Below are 22519 nucleotides of genomic sequence, written 5' to 3' on the forward strand. Positions count from 1 at the left end.
TATCATAAAAGCATTTATTATTCTGTTCAAGGGCCATTCCCAAATATTTTATTTAATAATATAAAAGAATATTAGAACAGATATTGTGGGTCCCATCTTTTCTGTCCTTTCATAGCAAAAATCAATAAAACATATTAATGGGTAGCTTAGCAAAATGCAGCAAGCACTGGGGATTTTCTAACTTCTGCACCATAGGCAATCTGTCAGATGATGTAGTTTGAACACCGTGTTTGCTCTTCTGTAAAATTTACATTTGGAAATGCAGGCAACCTTTTCAAACAGACATTGTTACACCGGTTTCCAGAATAGTGCAAGACTCTTTGTTGCTGATCAATAGTGTGATGCTATGCACTTCAGTCAGTGCTCTAAGACATTAAAGAGATGCCAGAAAAGCAAAATACTTATGAGGGGGATAAAATTCTGTTTCTCACGTTGTCTTGGTTAGGACATTCAAGTGTTACACTAAATTATAAAATGTAATAAAATCACACTAGAAGTTTTTTAAAGAAGTTTGTATATCTCCAGAACTGCTTTTGTTTAATTCAAAATACACTTTAAAAAGTATTGTGAATCACAACAATTTAGGTCAAGATCTAATATATCTGAATCTCCTACCCTCACTTTTCCCTCTCAGTATCGTGTGGATTTACCACCCAGGAAGGAATTTTGTATTTTCTTAGATGAAAACAACTTCTAAAATATTTTTAAATTTTCAAAATAAAAATGTTTTTATTAGTCTAAAACCTGTCAATGTGACATAAAAATAATCAACATTTATTAAAATTTTGAAATCCTAGAGCATTTCAATAATGTGTATCAATAAATTATTGCATCATTTAACAATGTATATTTTTAAATCCTGATTATTCACATATCTATAAAAGCACAAAATACAATCGAAGTTTAATAAAAGAGTTAATTACTTTAAATAAATATGAAATTAGCAAAATTTAATTGGAGGGAAATTACTTTCAAAGGATTCAGGCTGCTTAGGTCTAAGTCAATAAATGCCATGGTCAACAATTTAAAGGTCTTATTAAGTAATACAATTAAAACCCAAATACAAGCATACCTAAATGGTGACTTTGCTAACTAGTGCTATTTAATTTTCATTTCAAAGAGTAATCCCTAAGGAATTCCCGGTGATAAAGTCAGAGAGCTCAAAGATGAAACACATAACCTTTTTCTGTAGGACTTCATAATTTAGTTGAGGTGATCAGATCACAAATAACAGTGACGAACCCTATGAAAGAATTAAAAACAGAGCTAAAGAAGCATGGAGGAACCACATCTGTATTTCTACAACCAGTTTGTGGACATGGCACCTGGATTTTAAAGTTGTCTCTCTATATAGAGACACCTCCCAAACCTTACTTGCCTGTCCTACTCTACTCACGTGGGTTGTATCTATTAACGATCACCGTGAGAGAAATTAAAACATAAATTATTAAATGTTTATTTGCGTGTTTAAAAATACTCATAAACTCATTGCATGATAACACAAATAACATTTAAAATAAAAAATTCCTCAAATAGGTAAAGAATGGTAATGTTTTCACATTTTTGCAAAACTCTTAATGTCTGGCTTAACAGAAGACAGTGTGAAACTCATATCTTCTTCTGAATTCAGTCTGTTGCAATACATTGTTTTGATTAAGCATACATAGAAAACAAGTCCTCACCCAGACATGAGGTGGTAAAAGGGAAGAATAATTTAAGAGCATTTTAGCCAATTGTGGATATTCTTCTTTGATTCTATCTCCAAACCTGACAAATGCTTTCTTGAAGGTTATTGTCTTGCGTCACGTCATACACATTTACACTCTGTTGCATTAAAATCCACAGAACTCTTTTCAACTTTGGTCATTGGGAAAATATTGGTTTGCTGAGTTATGAAGATCTTACATTGCCATATTTCACTATTAACATAAAAATATTTGTTAATATCAACCTTAATTGCCATAGAAAAATTGGTAAGTTCTGAGTTGTCAAGCTCAAAAATGCAGACACAAGGTTCCCCAATTATCACTTGAAACCTTAAATTTTAGCATTGTTAATATTGCCAGTTGTTTTCCCTAAAGACAGGTTGACTTGTTCATTTTTGAGAAAATGTCTGACGCCCAAATCTGAATGACCATAGTTTGTCAAGAACTATCGCTGGAACAGGTGTTCTCTGAAAAGAAATGAACTATTTTGCTTGTAACTTCAACAATCCCACCAGCGCTCCTACTGGGGATAACCACTGCACGTCAGTAGGTAACAGAAGTGTTTTTTAGGAGTTCTTGCCATTTTTTCCCAATAGAATACTAAAAAAATGTACTTAAGGATCTAGATTTCATAAAAGTAACCATTTTTACTGTCTCATCAAGGTCTTAAGTAAAATAAAAATAAAATTAGCATATGTATTTGTATATTTACTTATATGGGCGAGTCCATGGTGGTAAAGAATACAATGATTTTAGTCCCACTTATTTATTTTGGCTTTTGTTGCCTGAGGTTTTGGTGTCATTTTAAAACAAAACAATGCAAAACAGAACAAAAAATAAAACAAAACAAAAAAGTCATTTCCCAGAATAATGTCAAGTAGCTTCTCCCCTATGTTTTCTTCTAGGAATTTTATGGTTTCAGGCTTTACATTTACGGTTTTAATCCATTTTGAGTTGATTTTTGTGTATGGTGTAAGAGGAAGGTTCAGTTTCATCCCTTTGCATGTGTATATAAAAATATATATGTGTTTTTCTGGTCTCTCTATTCTGTTCTATTATTGGTCTATGTGTCTGTTTCTATGCGGTTACCATACTGTTTTAATTATGATAGCTTTTAATTACTATAGTTTCCAAAATAATTGGAAATGGAGAAGCACGATGTCTAAAGTTTTGTTTTTCTTTCTCAAGACTGCTTTGACTATTCAGAGTTTTTGTGGCTCCATAAAATTTTAGAATTGTTTCTTTTCTGTTTCTGTGAAAAATGTCACTGAAATTTTGATAGGGATTGTATTGAATCTGTGTATCACTTTGGGTAGTATGGGCATTTTAACAATATGAATTCTTCCAATACACGAACACAGGGTATTTCCATTTGTATCTTCCTCGATTTCTCTCATCAGTGATTTATGGTTTTCAGTGACAGATCTTTCATCTCCTGAGTTATACTTATTTCTAAGTGTTTTATTCTTTTTGCTGCTATTATGAATGGGATTGTTTTCTTGATTTCCTTTCTGGAGAGATCACTGTTGGTATAAAGAAATGCAACTGATTTTCATATGTTGATTTTGTACTCTGCAACTTTACTCCAATTTACCTATTAGTTCTAAGATTTTTTTTAACAGAGTCTTCAGGATTTTCTACATATAAGATCATGTCATCTGCAAACAGAACTAATTTTATTTCTTTCTTTTCTTTCTTTCTTTCGATTTTGATGCCTTTTATTTCTTTTCTTGTCTAATTGCTCTAAGAATAATAGAAGTGGTCAGAGTAGACATCCCAGCCTTGTACTAGATCTTAGAGTAAAAGTTTTCAGTTTTTCCCCACTGATTATGATGTTCGCTGTGAGCTTTTCATAAACATCTTTATTTTGTTAAAGAAATTTCCTTCTATACATATTTAGTTGAGAGGTTGTTTTAAAATCATGATTGGATGTTAAATCTGTCAGATGCTTTTCCTGCAGCTATTGAGATGACTGTATGTTTTTTATCTTTCATTCTGTTAACGTGGTGTATCACACTGACTGACTTACATAATGTTAAACCAACTTTGCATGCCTGGAATAAATCCTACCTGGACATGGTATGTAGTCTTTTTGATGTATTGTTGAATTTGGTTTGCTAGTATTTTATGGAGGATTTTTGCATCCATGTTCATCAGAGATATTAGCTTGTAGTTTTCTTTCCTTGTGGTGTCTTTGTCTAGCTTGGTATCACAGTAATGTTGGACTTATGAGGTGAGTTTGGAAGCATTTTTTACTTATGTTTTTATTTATTTATTTATTTATTTATTTATTTATTTATTTATCTATTTAATTTGGTATAGTTGACACACAATATTACATTAGTTTTAGGTATCCAAGATGGTGATTCGACAACTCTATATGCTATGCTATGCTCACCAGAAGTGTAGCTACCATTTATCACCATGCACCCCTATTAAAATACCATGGACTATATTCCTTATGCTGTACCTTTATTTCTGGGATTTATTAATTCTGTAACAGGAAGTATGAATCTCCCACTCCCTTTCACCCATTTTGCCCATCCCCTCACCCCTGTCCCTTATGGCAACCATCAAATTATTCTCTGTATTTATAGGTCTGATTCTACTTTTTGTTTATTCATTTGTTTTTTGTTGTTGTTTTTTTTTTTTAGATTCCACATGTAAGTGAAATCATATGGTACTCATAAAAAAGCTTCTGCACAGCAAAGGAAATAATCAACAAATGAAAAGGCAATCTACAGATGAAGAAAATATTTGCAAGCCAATTAAGAGATTAATATCCAAAATGTACAAGGGTGTAACTCAATAGCAAAAGCAAATGCCCAGATAACCCAATTAAAACATGAGTAAAGGATCAAGGTGAAAAAGCATATATACTGAAATTACTTTGAGTTTTAAAGTAACTTTTACCAATTTACTGTCATGACAATTGAGATTAGATACCTGTGTATTTAAGTGCTCAATTTCTTTCTACAAATCTAACTATATTTTGAAAAATGAAAGAAAGTTAACATTCAGACTTTTTAAAAATAGATTCAAATGAATTAGACAATAAATTGCACTCTCCTTTCTTATTAATTTACTAATAATTCTATTAATCCTGGTATTTTACTAATCTTCTATGGCTGTTTTAATTAAGTCAAAGGTTTTATTTTTGAGAATAAAATGGCACATTTTAGGAATTGGTTTAATAAAATGTTTATTTTATTAACTTTATTATTTATTTAACTTTATTCACTATCACTTTATTAGAATAGAGAATATTTATTTTTCTAGTAAGAAAAGAAGATGAGTATTTTACTAAATTTTAAAATTATTACAATTAATAAATCTTAATCTCTCCATGCTTAAGTCCTAAGCTTTCATAAAAAGAATTTAAATGTTGTTGGGGCACCTGGGTGGCTCAGTCCTTAAGCGTCTGCCTTCAGCTCAGGTCATGATCCCAGGGTCCTGGGATTGAGCCCCACATCGGCTCCCTGCTCAGCGGGAAGCCTGCTTCTCCCTCTCCCGCTCCCCCTGCTTGTGTTCCCTCTCTCACTGTATCTCTCTCTGTCAAATAAATAAATTAAAAAAAAGAAAAGAATTTAAATGTTGGTATTACCCTATACATTGTATCTAATACATTGTATCATTTGCAAAGAAATTTTATAATTGATTCTAGTAGAATTTACATCAATTTTCCAGTAGCTGCTTCTTTATATTAGTCTCCTGTCACTGAAAATTATGAATGTATAACATTAAAAAAATATAATTCATTCTTTAAGCTCCACGTGTCTCTGTGCTCTGATATTATGTGCTGCGATATAGTCCTCCAACATTTACTATTTGACTACTGCAGCATATTTGTTATCAATACTTACAAGCTTTGTTTTTTATGCCTTTGAAAAATTTGTCTCTCAAATATTAAACCACATTATGAAATGCATCATCTAGAAAAGAGTGATTATAGATAGAATTATAGTAGAACCGGAATTAACTATAATGGTCACCATTGGTTGTGTACACAGCATCCCATTCCAGCTCCTTCATTCTTACCAGAACCTGATTTTGTTCAGCTATCTGCCCTTGCATCATGCAGCTCAAGTGCGCTGGTGGGAATCTCTCACCCCATGTACCATGGTAGAACTTGCTATTCTTCGGCTTATGGTCTCCTTGCTCATGATCAGCTTAGGAAAGAGGATATGACCGAAATATGACTAATGAGATGTGCAAGAAGTTTTCTGGTGGTTTCTTTTTTTTTTTTTAAAGATTTTATTTATTTATTTGACAGAGAGAGAGAGAGAGACAGTGAGAGAGGGAACACAAGCAGGGGGAGTGGGAGAGGGAGAAGCAGGTTCCCCGCTGAGCAGAGACACTGGGATAATTACCTGAGCAGAAGGCTTAATGACTGAGCCACTCAGGCGCCCCTTTCTGGTGGTTTCTGATGAATGTTTTCTGAAATGGAGGTAGCATCAGGCTAAAACCATCCCCCTCCTCCTGTGGATGTTGTCTGGGTGTCATAATTCAGGAAAGCTACACCTATTATTCTACTAGTTAAAGATGAGGGCAATCCGCAGGTAGCAGAGTAGAGATGGGGGAAAACACGTCTTTAATTTTCATTCTTGAACAAGAGTTACTGAATCAACCAACCCTAAAGCCAGTTTCTTTTTCTAGACATGCTGTCGTATGTGATAATACTCTTCTGTAAGTCGTTTGATCTGGGTTTTCTGTTATTTGCAGCCAAAAACATTCTAACTAAGAAAGTAAACCTATTGCTGAGCTTTCTTCATTTAACAATGGAAAAATGGAAAATGGCCATCCCTATCTGGGTGGCCATCACACGGTTAGTTAAAGTGATGACCAGAATCAGGGACACGCCTCCTATTTCTCTGACTAGTGCTCTTTTCACCAATTTATGCAATTTATTAATGGCAAATAACTGCTAACCAAGAAGTTACTACAGGAAGGTGACTACAACTACAAAAGACTCAAATTGTAAGGATGACAAAAGGAGTAACAGGAAACTCACTACCTTATTACCCCTAAATTATTTTCAGGTGGCCTATTTTAAAAGATAAAGATAATCTGTTTTCAGGTCTAAGAAATGCAGAAAATTAATACATAAGAAAATATGCACTAAAACAGGAAATCTATGTACTTCTTTCTGTCCTTTCTCCCTCCATCCCTCTTCCTCTCCTCCTCCTACTCTCCCTCCCCTTTCAACCTCTCCCCTCTCTCCCCAGTATAAATTTAGCATGTCTAATAATATGTTTAACTGACTCTAAGAACAGAAGGGCATGAAACAGCTCAGTCAGCTATAATACCATTCTTATTTTGAGAGCTACACTTTTACTACACAGACGTAACAGCAACTAGCCAGCTATGACAACGTTTCTTAGCAGATATACAAAATTAAATCTCTTCGTTATCATATGGGGTTGAATAGTGGTCCCCAAAAGATATCTCGAAGTCCTAAATAACCCCCAGAACCTTCAAATGTGCCTTATTTGGGATAAGGTTCTTTGCAGATGTAATTGAATTAGGATTTTGGAGGAGATCATCCTGGACTCAACGCGGGCCCTAAATCCAATTACATGTGTTCTTACAGGAGAAGAGCAGAGGGAGCTTTGAGGCAAGGGAACAGTGGACATGTGAAGCTGGAGGCCGAGATTGAAATGATGCTGCCACAGCCCAGGAGCTCCCGGAGCCCCCAGAGGCTAAAAAAGGCAAGCAAGGCTGCCTCTGTCATGGTTCTGTAGGCGTGGAGCCCCGTTGACACGTGGATTTCTGACTTCCAGCGTCCAACCATGAGAGAATAACTTTCTGTCATTTTAAGTACCAAGTTTGTGGCAGTTTGTTAGGCCAGCCCTAGGAAACTAATAAAATATACAGAATTATTTGAAGATAAATAGCTCCATTTGTTATAAAGTTAGTAGCCTTAATTGAAGATAAAAATGACAAAAATCACAAAAATTTGTATATAGCCCAATTTCCCTAATAAGATAATAGTTTCTTAAAAAGCAAGGATACCTCACTGTTCATCATGACCTACCTAAAGTTATTAAATATGTGTTTCTTTTTTCTTTTTTTAATTTGTGATTAATTAAAAGTTCACACAGCTCCACAATGTACAATATATATATAAACCAATTTAAAAAAGGACAAATTACCATCACAGGTGACAAAATTATCTGACCGTTCACAAGGGAGTTAAATAGTAAATCACTCATAAGCAAAGATATGGAAGTTCTGCCAAATAAAATTAATAGAGTCAAGTTATTTTACATTGTACAGACCTACACACTCATACCTACTATCAATGACAAAACAAATACACGTTTTTTTTTTTTCTAGCACATTTGGATTATTTATAAAAATTGAACAGGTATCAGATGATAAAATAGTATTAGTAAACTCAAAAGACCCAAACTATATAAATTACAGTATATACCCATAATACAATATAACTAAAATTTATAGTACATGATTAAATATTCCATATATATAAAAAGTAAATAACATATTTCTAAGAACATAAAAAGGAAATTATCAGTTCAATTATAAAATACATTTTAATGAAAATGAAACAGTACATATTAAGATTTGAGAGACACTGAAAAAGAAGTGCATAAAAAACATGTCTTTAAAAATATTTTTCGTGAATACAAAAGGTTGAAAAGAATGAACTCAGGCATTCAACTGAAGAAGTTGAAAAGCAACAGGGAATTTCAATATATAAAGACATAATAAAGACAATGGCAGAAATCACTGAAATGAAGAAAAAAATGAGAAGTTTCACGAAAGCAAAAGGTCCATGAGAAAGGATTAATAAAAAGACTTGTGGCAAGTTAGATGAAAGAAAAAAGAGAGAAGGTGGAGATGAATTACGTACAGGATGAAAAGGGAAAAATTGAACAAACAAAAAAATCTAAATATTAATAAGAAGCTTGCAAACAAATGAATACTAATTAGTTTGGAAACATAGATGAAAGGATATATATCTAGAAAAATATAAAATGCCAAAATGGTGGCAGAAAAAAAGTTAGAAAACTTGAACAAAAAAATATACTCATCTCCTAACAGCCCATTTCTAGATTTCTTCATAAGTGAGCTTTACCAAACTTGCAAGGTATGATTAATCAATATCCCCTGCAAGATATTCCAGGAGAAAAATAAAAGCAAAACCTGTTTTTGCTTTCTGAGTGTGGGCTAATATTGATTCCAAAATAAGATATGAAAAATACAAAAAAGTCATATGTGTACATTTTACTTATTAATGAAAAACAAATCCCAACATGCAAGTATCCTTAACACAATGATCTCATTCTTTTTATATATCCCAGAAAATTTCTCACATTGGGTCATAAAAACACAGTACAAAAATCTTAATTATTGTATTCTTTGAGATAATGAGAAGTTCTAGCAATCTAGTTTCTGTCACTAGGAAAATGGAAAAGTAAAATATAATGGATGCAAACTATGGGGTATCATGTAGAAGTCAGAAGCAACTGGCAAAATGGACACATAGAAATGCAAATAGGTCTTGAATGCCAAAATGCAGCACGAATAAAAATAAGAAACACAGAAAGTGACATACAAATGGCTAACAGACACATGAAAAAATGTTCATCATCATTAGCCATCAGGGAAATTCAAATCAAAACCACATTGAGATACCACCTTACACCAGTTAGAATGGCCAAAATGGACAGGGAAAGAAACAACAAATGTTGGAGAGGTTGTGGAGAAAGGGGAACCCTTTTACACTATTGGTGGGAATGCAAGTTAGTACAGCCACTTTGGAAAACAGTGTGGAGGTTCCTCAAAAATTTAAAAACAGAGCTACCCTATGACCCAGCAATTGCAGTCCTGGGTATTTACCCCAAAGACACAGATGTAGTGAAAAGAAGGGCCATATGCCCCCCAATGTTCATAGCAGCAATGTCCGCAATAGCCAAACTGTGGAAAGAGCCGAGCTGCCCTTCAACAGATGAATGGATAAAGAAGATGTGGTCCATATATACAATGGAATATTCCTCAGCCATCAGAAAGGATGAATACCCAACTTTTACATCAACATGGATGGGACTGGAGGAGATTATGCTAAGTGAAATAAGTCAAGCAGAGAAAGTCAATTATCATATGGTTTCACTTATTTGTGGAACATAAGGAATAGCATGGAGGACATTAGGAGAAGGAAGGGAAAAATGAAGGGGGGCAATTGGAGGGAGAGATGAACCATGAGAGACTATGGACCCGAGAAACAAACAGGGTTTTAGAGGGGAGGGGGGAAGGGGGATTGGTTAGCCTGGTGATGGATATTAAGGAGGGCACATACTGCATGGAGCACTGGGTGTTATACGAAAACAATGGATCGTGGATCACCACATCAAAAACTAATGATGTATTGGATGGTGACTAACATAACATAATAAAATTTAAAAAAACACAAAAAAGAAAACAACAAAAAAAGAAACACAGAAAGTTATAAGACAACCATACTTAAGCGAATTAACCATGCAGTACATCTTCAAGAAATCAACAGTACACATTTCTAAGAATCCTACAGTTTCCCATCAAACTTATTATAATAATTATCTATAGAGGAGGGGGGATAAATGGGGTTAAGGATGGGAACAAAATAGATTGATCAGATATTACAGAAAGGGATGGTGATAGCAGCCATCAAGTAATACAATTAACTCAATTTGCAGCTAAGTTCTACTACACCTGACACAGAAAGAAGAAGGAGGGAGGGAGGGATGGAGGGAAGAAAATACACCCCCTTCCCCCCAAAAAAGTCAACTAAATGATGTGTGAAATTCTAACAAGTCAACCACTATTAACAATTACATGCCTAGAGGGCGCCTGGGTGGCTCAGACGGTTAAGCGTCTGCCTTCGGCTCAGGTCATGATCCCAGGGTCCTGGGATCGAGTCCCGCATCGGGCTCCCTGCTCCTTGGGAGACTGCTTCTCCCTCTGCTTCTCTCTCTCTCTCTCTCTGTTTCTCATGAATAAATAAATAAAATCTTTAAAAAAAAAAAAAAAAAAACAATTACATGCCTATCACAATTTACCCATGCTCTGAATTAGTCTTAGCCTGGCTGTCTGTGGCTTGGTATATGATACCACTTAACATAACTAATGGGCCCTATTATGTTCCTGCAGTAACGGACACAGAGTGGAAAAGAGTATTGGTATGATCATTAATATACATCATTCCAAAGAATATAAAAGAGCTGAAGGAGATTATGGTTACTTTCCTAAGCTTATGAGACCAATTCTAGGTGCAATCCATCAGTTAACTATCAATCATGTTTAGATAAGGTTTTATCTATACACTTAGAGCGTCTAGACAGAATTATTAATATTAGCATTATTATTTTTTGTTAAGAGAAAATAAAAAATACATAGTTTCAAGTAAGGATGTAAACTGTGGCCTCTGGGCCACATTTGGTCTTCCATCTGTTTCTGCAAATAAGCTCTTATCAGAACACAGCCATAGCCATTTGTTTACATATTGTCTTTGGCTATTTAATGTACAAAGTGCAGAGTTGAAGAATTGCAACAAAGACCTCAGGATCTGTAAAACCTAAAATTTTTACTATCTGGCCCTTTACAGATAAAAGTTTGCTAGACACTGATGTGAACAAACAGGACCTACTTTTTCCACACAAGAACTCTGAAGTAGGCAGTTACTAGTGTTGGTCTAGTGGCTTCATGATATTAGAGGAAGCATCTCAAGCCGAAATATTTGTCCTTCTCTTCACATTTCTCTTATGCCCATCTCCTCGTGGGCGCAGAATACATCTAACCGTCATGCTTTCCATTTAGGGAAAAGGAATAAGGGACATTGCTGGCCATATCAGAACACAAAATCCTTTCTATCCCTTCTAGCAGGCTTAAATTTACATTTCATTAGCCAGAAATGTACCTGTCTAACTGCAGGAAGTGTAAAAAAGTGATCATGTGTAAAAAAGTGACCTCTATGGTGGAGATGGGAAAGGAAGAAGTGAGTTACAATGGGTGTTGAATTAGCAGTTAATGAAATTAAACCCCATGCTTGAAATGTCGAAGTTGCATGATGCTTCACTTCAAATACAATGCCTTTAATGTACAGACCTCCTACACACCATGAGGGAAAAGTGGCTGCTCACTTTAGCAACCTAAGAAATTCCTTCCCAAATTAAAAATAACCCAAAAATCCTGAGCGAAATAAGTCAATCAGAGAAAGACATGTATCATATGATCTCACTGAGATGAGGAATTCTTAATCTCAGGAAACAAGCTGAGGGTTGCTGGAGTGGAGTGGGGTGGGAGGGATGGGGTGGCTGGGTGATGGACATTGGGTAGGGTATGTGCTATGGTGAGCACTGTGAATTGTGTAAGACTTTTGAATCACAGACCTGTACCTCTGAAACAAATAATACATTGTATGTTAAAAAAAGAAGAAGAAGAAGATAACAGGAAGGGAAAAATGAAGGGGGGGAATTGGAGGGAGAGATGAACCATGAGAGACTATGGACCCTGAGAAACAAACTGAGGGTTCTAGAGGGGAGGGGGAAGGGGGGATAGGTTAGCCCAGTGATGGGTATTAAGGAGGGCACGTACTGCATGGAGCACTGGGTGTTACACGCAAACAATGAATCATAGACCACCACATCAAAAACTAATGATGTAATGTATGGTGATTAACATAACATAATAAAATAAAATTAAAACAAAAACAAAAAACTCCAAAAACAAAAGACCCCAAACATTTAAATGATACACCACTAAAGTTAGATCACAACACAGTGACTCCAGGTGTACCCGACCAAGTCACGGGAACTTTTTAAAAGCAGAGTTTTTTTCCTCCAGCTGGTCACAGAAGACAAGGCAGAGAGTCAAAGCTTGAAAAAATCTGGTATGCCTGTGCTGTGTTGGAGAGAGAAGGAACCAAGTATGTCAAGGATTTCAGGTAGCCTCTAGTGCTGAAAGCAGCCCCTTCCTGACAGCCAGCAAAGGAACAGGGGCGTCAGTCTTGTAGCTCTAGGGTACTAAAATCACCAACTATATTAGAAACTTCGAAGCAGACTTTTCCCTAGAGTCACCAGATAACTCAGTGCAACTAACTTCAGGGCCTTTGACACCCCCAGCAGAGAAACCAGCCATACTACACTTTTCGCCCTACAGAGCTGTGAGCTCATAAACAGGTGTTTTTTAGAACCTCTGAACTTGTGGTGATTTGTTGCACATCAACAGAAAATGAAAACTGTACTATAATTATTGCTAGTGATGGAACTGCAACCTTTGGGAATAATGATGGGTCCACCCACATTGGTTTATTTGCAAAATGGAACTGGAATAAAAGATAGAAAAGTTGACTTTTTGGATGACTATCAGAGTTGGCTGTACCAGCTCTAAGACCAGGAGAATAACATGGTAGCCCCAAGCGAACACCAAGACAATCCTCTCGCAAAAGGATAGAAAGGATTAGTGGAAAATTCCAGGCTACTGCAAATCAGGTTAAAATTTAATTTTCTAGTACACTGGATTTGTAATACGATTAACTCGATTAAAAGATAGATGAGAGAAAAGGAGAAGTAGGAGAAAATAGTTGCATTTTTAAGCCAACACGATCTCTCATTCTGTGTCAAAAAAAAAAAAACAACCCAAAAAACAAAAAAAAAACCTCTTATTTCCCTGAACACTAGATAGCAAGAATTCCACCATTTCTTCAGGAGGTCACATTATGTGTGACAATGACACTGAGTAAAACAAATGCACCAGTTACCATCAAAACAAGCGATTCCACTGAACCTCAAAACTCCTGGTTTCCTAGATTAAGGACCTGTTTGCTAATCAATAAAATCAGTTTAGTGGCTGCTACTGATTTGTAATCTTGGATTATTGATAGCATATTCAAATTCTATCTTTGTTTTTTGTAGAAGTATTAGCACTATAAAGGCTTTAATTTTTTTTTTAAAGATTTTATTTATTTATTTGAGAGAGAGAGAGTGAGAGACAGAGAGCATGAGAGGGAGGAGGGTCAGAGGGAGAAGCAGACTCCCCGCCGAGCAGGGAGCCCGATGCGGGACTCGATCCCGGGACTCCAGGATCATGACCTGAGCCGAAGGCAGTCGCTTAACCGACTGAGCCACCCAGGCGCCCTAAAGGCTTTAATATTTTTAAATATTATATAAATTTAGTAACTATGAAATAGGATTGCTATTTATAAAAGTTTCTAGAGAGATATTTATGGTGAGGTAAAAGTATTAATTCAAGGATGAATTCTCACTGAAATATTTTCAAATCGTAAGTCGTAAATTAATATGCGTTCATTATTTGTGGAATAATATGTAATTTTCCATTAATGATAGAAAAACAATTTATCCTCAGTGAACATTATGCAATAAGCATGTCTCCTGTTGCATCTGTCAGATATTGCACAATTAGCCAGATGCTGGGTAAAAGAGAGATTTTTTAAAACCCCAAGTGCACTGATGGTATTCTGAAATAATAAAGAGCGTTGGCTCTAAATCCATTAAATAAATGTAAAAATCTTCAGAAATGATGGAAATAGTCATAACGGGGTTGTGCTATTGAATAGTCTTTCTCAAGTTACTATCTGATTTACCATGTAAAAGGACATGTTTGAAGTTACAAGTTACTTTATCAAGCAAATTGGTCTCAAAATTGTGCTAAAGTTGGTATGAATTATTTCCCTGGTTTCAAAGATGCAAAATCTGAGGCAGAAACGAGTTGTACAACCATAGTTGTTTTATGGGTTGCGTAGTATCTCACATGATATTATCACCTCACTTTGTGAGCTCTGCAATTACTTGCATTTTACAGATAGTAGAGTGAGAGAAAGATATTGTTTAAGTCATATTACCATTTTTTCTGATGTAGCAGCACCATTATGGATGATTGCCTCACACACAACTGGATAGTTTTAAAAAGTCGAATAAAGACAATAATCTTGCTGACATAAATCATATTTCTATATACTCTAAGTCAAGCCCAGATCAGTCTTATGGATATTTTCTACGAGTCTGATTCCTTATTTCTCAGTGAACAGGTATCTGTTATGGAGCAACAGGTTATAAACAAAAATTCTGATTGCCGAGTGATCTATTTTCCATCGCATTCTTAAACTGATTCTTACTGGAGATATCTTATATTTTGTAAAATTGTAATGGACCTTGATTCAAATATTACAAAGATCAAGTTTAACTCTTATCTTGAAATCACAACTTTGGTAATGCCCTCCATGTGAGGGTCTTCTCACCTGATGGCTCTTGCTCGTCTCTGGCTATAGAATGGTCCGTCCTCAGGACCCACCCATCTCTGTCAGAGACACCACATAGGTGATGCATCATGCTGTGGGCATTTTACCCCTTCTTTTCATCCTACATAAAAACCAACTTTTCATATTCCATTTCTTTGAATCTTTTCTGAGTCATTAGCATGTGATCAGATAATATGAATAAAACAATAAATAAATGATCATGGGTTAACATGTGACTGTCCCAGGAACCAATGTGTGTGTTAATAGGAGCTTATGTTAAAAAAAAAACTGAGACTTCTTCAAGATAAGAGATTACAGATGGATGAATGAATGAATGAATGAACAAATGAATAAGATACCCTAATGTGAATGATTATCATTCTGGGACCTTCCAGCAGACATTTTATGAGACACCAAACCTTTGAACACCCTTCACATCACACCAAGTGTGTGCTCATCCAAGCAGAGAGCCACTGGAATCAAAATGAAAGCGTTCAACATAACACACTGTTCACATTGCTGTTTACACATTAACCTATGGTTTTGCTCCTATCTTTAAGGATATGCTGTATTTCCAGGTGGCTGTTTTTCATAAGGATGTCTTCATCTTTTCCCTAAGTTTCTCAGATGTTTGCTTTACATAAAGATAGATACCGACAACTCCAAGAAGGAGTAAAGCAGATAGAACAAAATAATGTTTTCAATGTCAGGTTGTAGGGGATTTAGAAATAAGATCGGTCCCAATACAGGCATTGCTTTTCTAGCTCATGTAGTCCCCATCATAGGAAATTCACATCGTTCCATCTTCATTCATCCTTCTCAGGGATTTTATTTATACTTTCCTCCTTACAGACAGCACTCATATTTATTTTATTAAAATTTCTATGAACTGTTCCTTTTTCACCTGTTAGAAAATTAAGGAAAATTTATTAGCTGATTCTATGTAAATTGCTTTAGTTCAGTTTTCATTAAGGATAAATTTGTTTTGAATATCTGTTATGACAATTAAATACAGCTATACTTTCAACCCTAATGCATTTTTAATAACTTCCTTCAGCAGCTAGTGATTTGAATTTCAAATTTCTTTCTACCAAGAATTTAAAAAAAGTATATACCATTTTATAGCAGTTTCATATAAAAATTGATTTATGCAGAAGATCTCTCTTACAGTAAACATATCAAATGTCTAAATGGGACCATTAATACTCATAAGCTTTACAATATGTATGTTCCAGATATAGCATAGCACAAAAGTTAAAGTTGGCAAGGAAATAATTCTGTCCTTAGCTATTTTTCATAAGTTCCCCACTAAGGTTGGACACATTTCACTCATTTGATTGATTATTTTGATTTGAGCACTATAGCAGATTTTAGGTCATATCAAAATAACTGACTAATCACAAGTTTAAAGCACCTAATAATTAATAAATAGAACAATTGGGGAAATCCACACTAGTCTATTTTAAGCTATCTTGAAAATTAAGATTTTTTTTCCAATTCTGGGGATCCAAGATTTGAACTGACCATTAATTGCTCAAAGGAAAAGAGAGATTTTAAATAGGTCATCAGCCTTTTTCATAAAGAGATCTCCCTTTATTTACCTGACCATCTGAGGGAGCTGAGAAATTTACAGCTTTCCAAAAAAAGGATTCATGATTCTACCAATGGAAGAAGCCACGGGAAGTGATGGTTCACTTTTTGATTTTGCAGAAGCAAATGTATTCATATGTCAGGATAAAAATATCATGAACATTTGTAATTGCTATTTTGCCTTGATGGCTGGTTGTTTAGGGCTGGGACAAAATAATGCCCTCTGACCTCTGGGGTGGTGTTCTCATAGGAAGGGGCAGCCTCAGGGAAGAGCAGGACACACAGCCTCTGAGGTCCTGTCTTCTCTCCCCTTTTCAAATTTCAGTATTCTTCACAGTTTTCCTTTTGGTAACATAAACATTTCTCTCTTTAGAATTGTTAAAACTTTCAGTTGGGAAGTTCCAGTTAAGCAGTCTTGATAATTACTATAAATCTTACTGTTTAGTATTTTAACATTTATTCCACTAGCATTTCCTTTAAGGGCACTTTTCATAGTTTTCTGTCATGTTTTGGACTAGCTGTTTTGTTATTTCAGTCAAGTATCAACTTTTTTGATTTGTAACTCTTGCTAAACTTAGAATTGAAATACCTGCAAAACACCCTGAATGTCACCGTAAGGCTGGTACCGAAGTCCACGTCTTTTAGAGGAAAGAGTTTTATTTTGCACTTACGAAGCTTTCATAAAGAGGCATTAATATACACCCACCTTAACATCACCATTCGGTAGATCTCCTGGGTATTTGCACTACAGTCTGGCTGCAGTTCTAACCGTTGAATGAAAACATCTATCTGAATGTACTGTAAAGAAACCTAATCTAACATGCCAAGAATGCCTTCTTCTCTTCATCACTGAAAACTGCTCCTCCACACAGGGTCCCTGTCTCTGTAACAGCATGACCACTCCTCTGTCACCCAGTCTGGAAAAGACAGCAACTCTTACTCCTCTCTCTTCCATTTCTTCTACATCCAATCAGTGAAGGCTTGTAAGTTTTACTCAAAGCTTGCTCTTCTAGTCTTCCCTATCTTCATGAACCGCACCATCCTCTTCTCTGTTGCTCAAATCCAAACTCAGCAATCTCCGTGAGTCCTACCTACCTTTCACTAACACCCCGCATCTAATCCCAAAGGACATCCTGTCAGTGTTCACCAACCATATCCAAAACGTGTCCTTCCACCTCTAGCTCCAACACTAACATCTTCACCCAAGTCACCATCACATCTAGCCTAGACTAAAACTGGTTAACGTTTACTGCAATTTACTATATGCCAAGTAAGTAGTTACGTACTTAGCTATAAAATTTAATTCATTAATAACATCTTGTTGGATTTAATCTCATTATATGCCTATAGTACCATTTTATTCCCTACAATAACCCTTTTTGTGTTATAATCTGTTATATTATTATAATCTTAATCTGTCAGAGGAGGAAAATTAAGTTCATGGAAATTAAAGAGCGTATGCAAGTACACAGCCCTTAAATACGGATGCTAGATGCCAGAGCCTACAATCTTATCTGCTGTGTAATGTTATTTTTTATTCCAGCTTTATTATCTAGATATAATTGGCATATAACATTATGTAAGTTTAAGGTATACAAAGTGATCTTTTAATACATGTGTACATTGTGAAATGATTACTAAAACAAGGTTAGTTAGCATCTCCATCACCACTGGTTAGAGGGTAAGACGAATAAGTTCCTGAAATCTAATGTACGGCATGGTAACTATTGTTAATGATACTGTATTATACACGTTGAGAGTTGATAAGAGAGTCAATCTTAAATGTTCTCATTACACACACACACGTGATTCAGATTCTTGATCTTTCTCAACAATCTATTTTCCAAGATGATCTTTTTCCTTCTTGAGGATTGTGCCTGAGTCATGAGCTCATGGACAGCATCCAGCCAGCACTGACCAGGGGGCAGGGGTTCTCATGAGGAATCCAGAGTATCCATGTGCTCAGTCTTTCAAAATTTTACTCACAAACGAAAGGTCACGGACTCACATTTCACAACTTTGCAGTTTTAAATTAAATCAGGTTTAAAAATATTGCCAAGATCATAACCATAATACAAAATACCAGTATAAATTTAGATTTCATATAATTCTTCATATAATTAGAATAGGCACCACTGTGCTGGTTGTCCTTTGATACCCTATCTCAAATAGTCTTCAAATGAGACATGTAATATAACATGTACTAATGAGAAAACCAAACTCCCATGAGCTGCTAAGTGGCTGGACAGGAACCTGAACTTGGAATCTCTGATAGTAAGTCTCTATTAATATGTAGAATACCTCAAAGAAAGTTAAAGAAATTCAAAAGCTAAGCCCTCAGAGAGAGTCTCAAATATAATATAAATGATCGCTAGGTATTTGTGTAATAGAATTAGCACATTTTGTAGAAAAATCTATTTTTTTAAATAAACTTTATTTTTGAGAGCAGTTTTAGGTTCAGAGCCCGATTGAGCAGAAGGTACAGAGATTTCCCTACACCCCCTACCTCCACACATGCACAGCCTCCCCTATTATCCACATCCCACAGCAGAGTGGGACGTTCATTACAGCTGATGAATCAATCTACTTTGACACAAGATAATCACCCAAAGTCCATGTTTTACAGTAAGGCTCACTCTCGGTATTGTACCTTCTACCAATTTAGACAAATGTGTAATGACACACATCCACCATGATGGTGTTGTAAAGGATAGTTTCACTGTCCTAAAAATCCTCTGTGCTACATCTATTTATCACTCCCACCCCCCAACCCCTGGCAAGCACTCTATTTTTAATAAAAGGAGGAACTAGACTACATGTCACATAAAATAAACCCCACAAAATCACGACATTATTCATGGTAACTTACTCTATATTACCAATGGTGAGGAATTAAGATTCTTTACTGAGCTTATTGAGGCATTTCATCAACAGTTCACAATTCTGAGTTCTGACCATGAATTCTCTACATAATTATCAAACACTTAACTGCATTTTGATCTTATCACTGAAGACAACTCTAGGCGGCATATTTAACATCACTCTAGGGATATTTCCTATGTACTTTTAATCCTTAGTAAATTGATTCATAGAATGAATCAAAATTCGTAGAATGTATGGCCACATCCTACACATCAGTGTATTTGATGACCCTTTCTTGTTAAAGCTATAAACAGCAACTATGTGCACATTAGCAGAGTCATGAGCACAGCTAACACCAGCCTCCAAAGTTTTATCTCCTAAATGTTGCCCACAGTTTAAATCAAAGTAACAAATGCACAATTAACCTGAACAGAGGCAAAATGTCTACTCAGCACATTAGGAAATGATGTGGTTGAATTATGAGTCATCTCATTTTGCAAACTAGCAATAGGTACCACTGGCATTTGCAGCAGATGATTAAAATAAAGGAGAAAAATAACTTTTGAATTTTTATCAAAACAGAGATATTTTATACTGGTCATGCATTTTTGCCGCTGCATATTTCATCTATCAAAAGAAATGTCTCCATGAGTTGTTGCCAAGGGTCCACTTATTCCCTAGCGATTCCAAACACTGTGACTTACCTTATGAAAGTTTCTGAAATATGCTGCCTTTTCATCTGGAAATTTTTCCAGCCTTCTGGGTCCTTTACTAGAAGCCTTCTTGAAAACCAACCAGCATCGTCTGAAAATCTGAAAGCAAATGAAGGAATCTGATTATCTATCTTTTCACATGAGTTTTGTAATGCCAGGAACTTATCTATTCAATTAATCTATTGGAAAGAATTTTTTTTAAATGTACTTACAGAGAGAAGTTTTTGAGTCCTAACCAGGTTATTCATTAAAATTACGCAAACTTTTAAAAACACAATATTTAAGGGGAGGGCGGAGCAAGATGGCAGAGGAGTAGGAGACCTGGATTTCGTCTGGTCTCAGTAATTCAGCTGGATAGGGATCAAACATTTTGAACACCTATGAACTCAACAGGAGATCCAAGAAAAGAATAGCAACAACTCTCTGAACAGAAAAGCGACCACTTTCTGGAAGGTAGGATGCGCGGAGAAGTGAATCCGAGGCGATATTCGGGAGGATAGACGGCGGGGGGAGGGGGCCTCCGTCGGCTGCTTCTGGCAAGTGATAGAGCCGCGGAGCACAAAATCGGAACTTTTAGAAGTCTGCTCCACTGAGGGATGTTGCTCCAGTGGCTAAGCGGGGGGTGGAACCCTCCGGGACAGTGTGGTCTCAGGACCCTTGGGGTCACAGAAAGACAGGGGGTGCCTGAGTGTGGCAGAGCTCCCAGGTATCGGGGCAGGGAAGCCGGCTGCAGAGGCGGAGCCCAGGCGTGGGCTCTCAGCTCGGGGTGGCCATAAACCGTGATCCGCGGCACAGTCGGGCCCCTGCTCCTCCAGCAGGGACCCAACAAGCGGCAGATCCGGGGAGACTCACCTTCCCCCACCCCGGGAGGAGCAGTGTGGGAGCGCACCGCAGGGATCTGCTGGGTTTGGAAATTCCACACCCAGTCGGGTGCCAGAGATAGAAACGCGCGGTCACAGGCCGGGTGAGCACGGAGTGTGGCCGGAGACCGGGGAGACGGGAGTGACTGACTGCTTTTCTCTGGGGCCTCACTGAGGAGCGGGGCCCCAAGTTCTCGGCTCAGAGAACTTGGAAATGGGAGGCCGCCATTTTCACTCTCCGCCTCCAAAGCTGGGCGTAAAGCTTGCAGGGAACAAAAGCTCCTGAGAGCAAACCCGAGCAGATTACTTAGCCCCGACCCGGCAAGGGCGGGGCAATTCCGCCTCCGGCAAAGACATTTGGGAACCACGGCAACAGGCCCCTCCCCAGAAGATCAGCGAGAACAGCCAGCCAAGGCCAAGTTTACCGATCAATGAGAATGGCAGAACTCCAGCGCTAGGGGAATAATGCACATAGAATCCATGGCTTTTTTACCATGATTCTTTAGTCTTTCAAAGTTAATTTTTTTAACTGTCTTTTTTTTTAATTTTTCTTTTTCCCTTTTTCAACCAACATCTTATCAATCCCTTTTTTAAAAAAAAAATTTATTTTTCATTTTTAGAGTCATATTCTATCCCTTCATAGTAGTTACCCTTATTTTTGGCATATATATATAAGTTGTTCTCTCTTTAAAATTTTGAGATAGTTTCTTCTAACAGATCAAAATATACCCTAAATCTGTAGTGTATGGTTTTGTTCGACTCTCCTGCCTGATCACATTCTCTCCCTTTTTTTTTTGTTTATTTTAATCCTCTTTTCTTTTTTCAAACAACTTCTTATCAATTCTTTTTATCAAATTTTTTATAATTTTCATCTTTCCAGTCATATTCCATCCCTTCACCATATCAACCCTTATTTTTGTACAAATATAAGTTTTTCTTTCTTTAAAATTTTGGGAGGTACTATCTTCTAACAGACCAAAATACACCCAAAATCTAGTGTGTGGCACTGATCTATACACCAGCCTGATCATATTTCATCATATTCTATTTTTTAAATTTTGTTCTGTTTTTGTTTGTTTTTATCATTTTCTTTTTCTTTCTTTTTTTTGCTTTTTCTTTTTTCTTTCTTGCCCTTTCTTTTTCCCCCAGCTTCAGGTCTTTTCTGATTTGTTTAGAGTATATTTTCTGGGGACATTGTTACTCTGCTAGCATTTTGTTCTCTCATTAATCTATTCTCCTCTGCACAAAATGACAAGACAGAAAAAATCAGCTCAACAAAAAGAACAAGAGGTAGTACCTACTGCCAGGGACCTACTCAATACGGACATTAGTACAATGTCGGATCTAGAGTCCAGAATCATCATTTTAAAGATACTAGCTGGGCTTGAAAAAAGCATGTAAGTTACTAGAGAAATGCTTTCTGGAGAAATAAAAGAACTAAAATCTAACCAAGTCGATATCAAAAATGCTATCAATGAGGTGCAATCAAAAATGGGGGCGCTAACTGCTAGGATAAATGAGGCAGAAGAGAGA

General features: G+C 36.3%; 1 protein-coding gene across 1 annotated transcript in view; it reads right to left on the reverse strand.

Moving 5' to 3' along the window:
- Nucleotides 1-22519, reverse strand: part of DOK6 (docking protein 6) — a 389769-nt gene that overhangs the window by 253789 nt on the left and 113461 nt on the right. The window contains exon 2 of the mRNA XM_021686409.1: nt 20118-20225. Within this exon, the coding sequence (XP_021542084.1) occupies nt 20118-20225 (108 nt within the window). The remainder of the gene's footprint in view (nt 1-20117; nt 20226-22519) is intronic.

The sequence above is a fragment of the Neomonachus schauinslandi genome, chromosome 14 (genome assembly GCF_002201575.2).
Source record: "Neomonachus schauinslandi chromosome 14, ASM220157v2, whole genome shotgun sequence".
In the NCBI taxonomy this organism is placed as follows: Eukaryota; Metazoa; Chordata; class Mammalia; order Carnivora; family Phocidae; genus Neomonachus; species Neomonachus schauinslandi.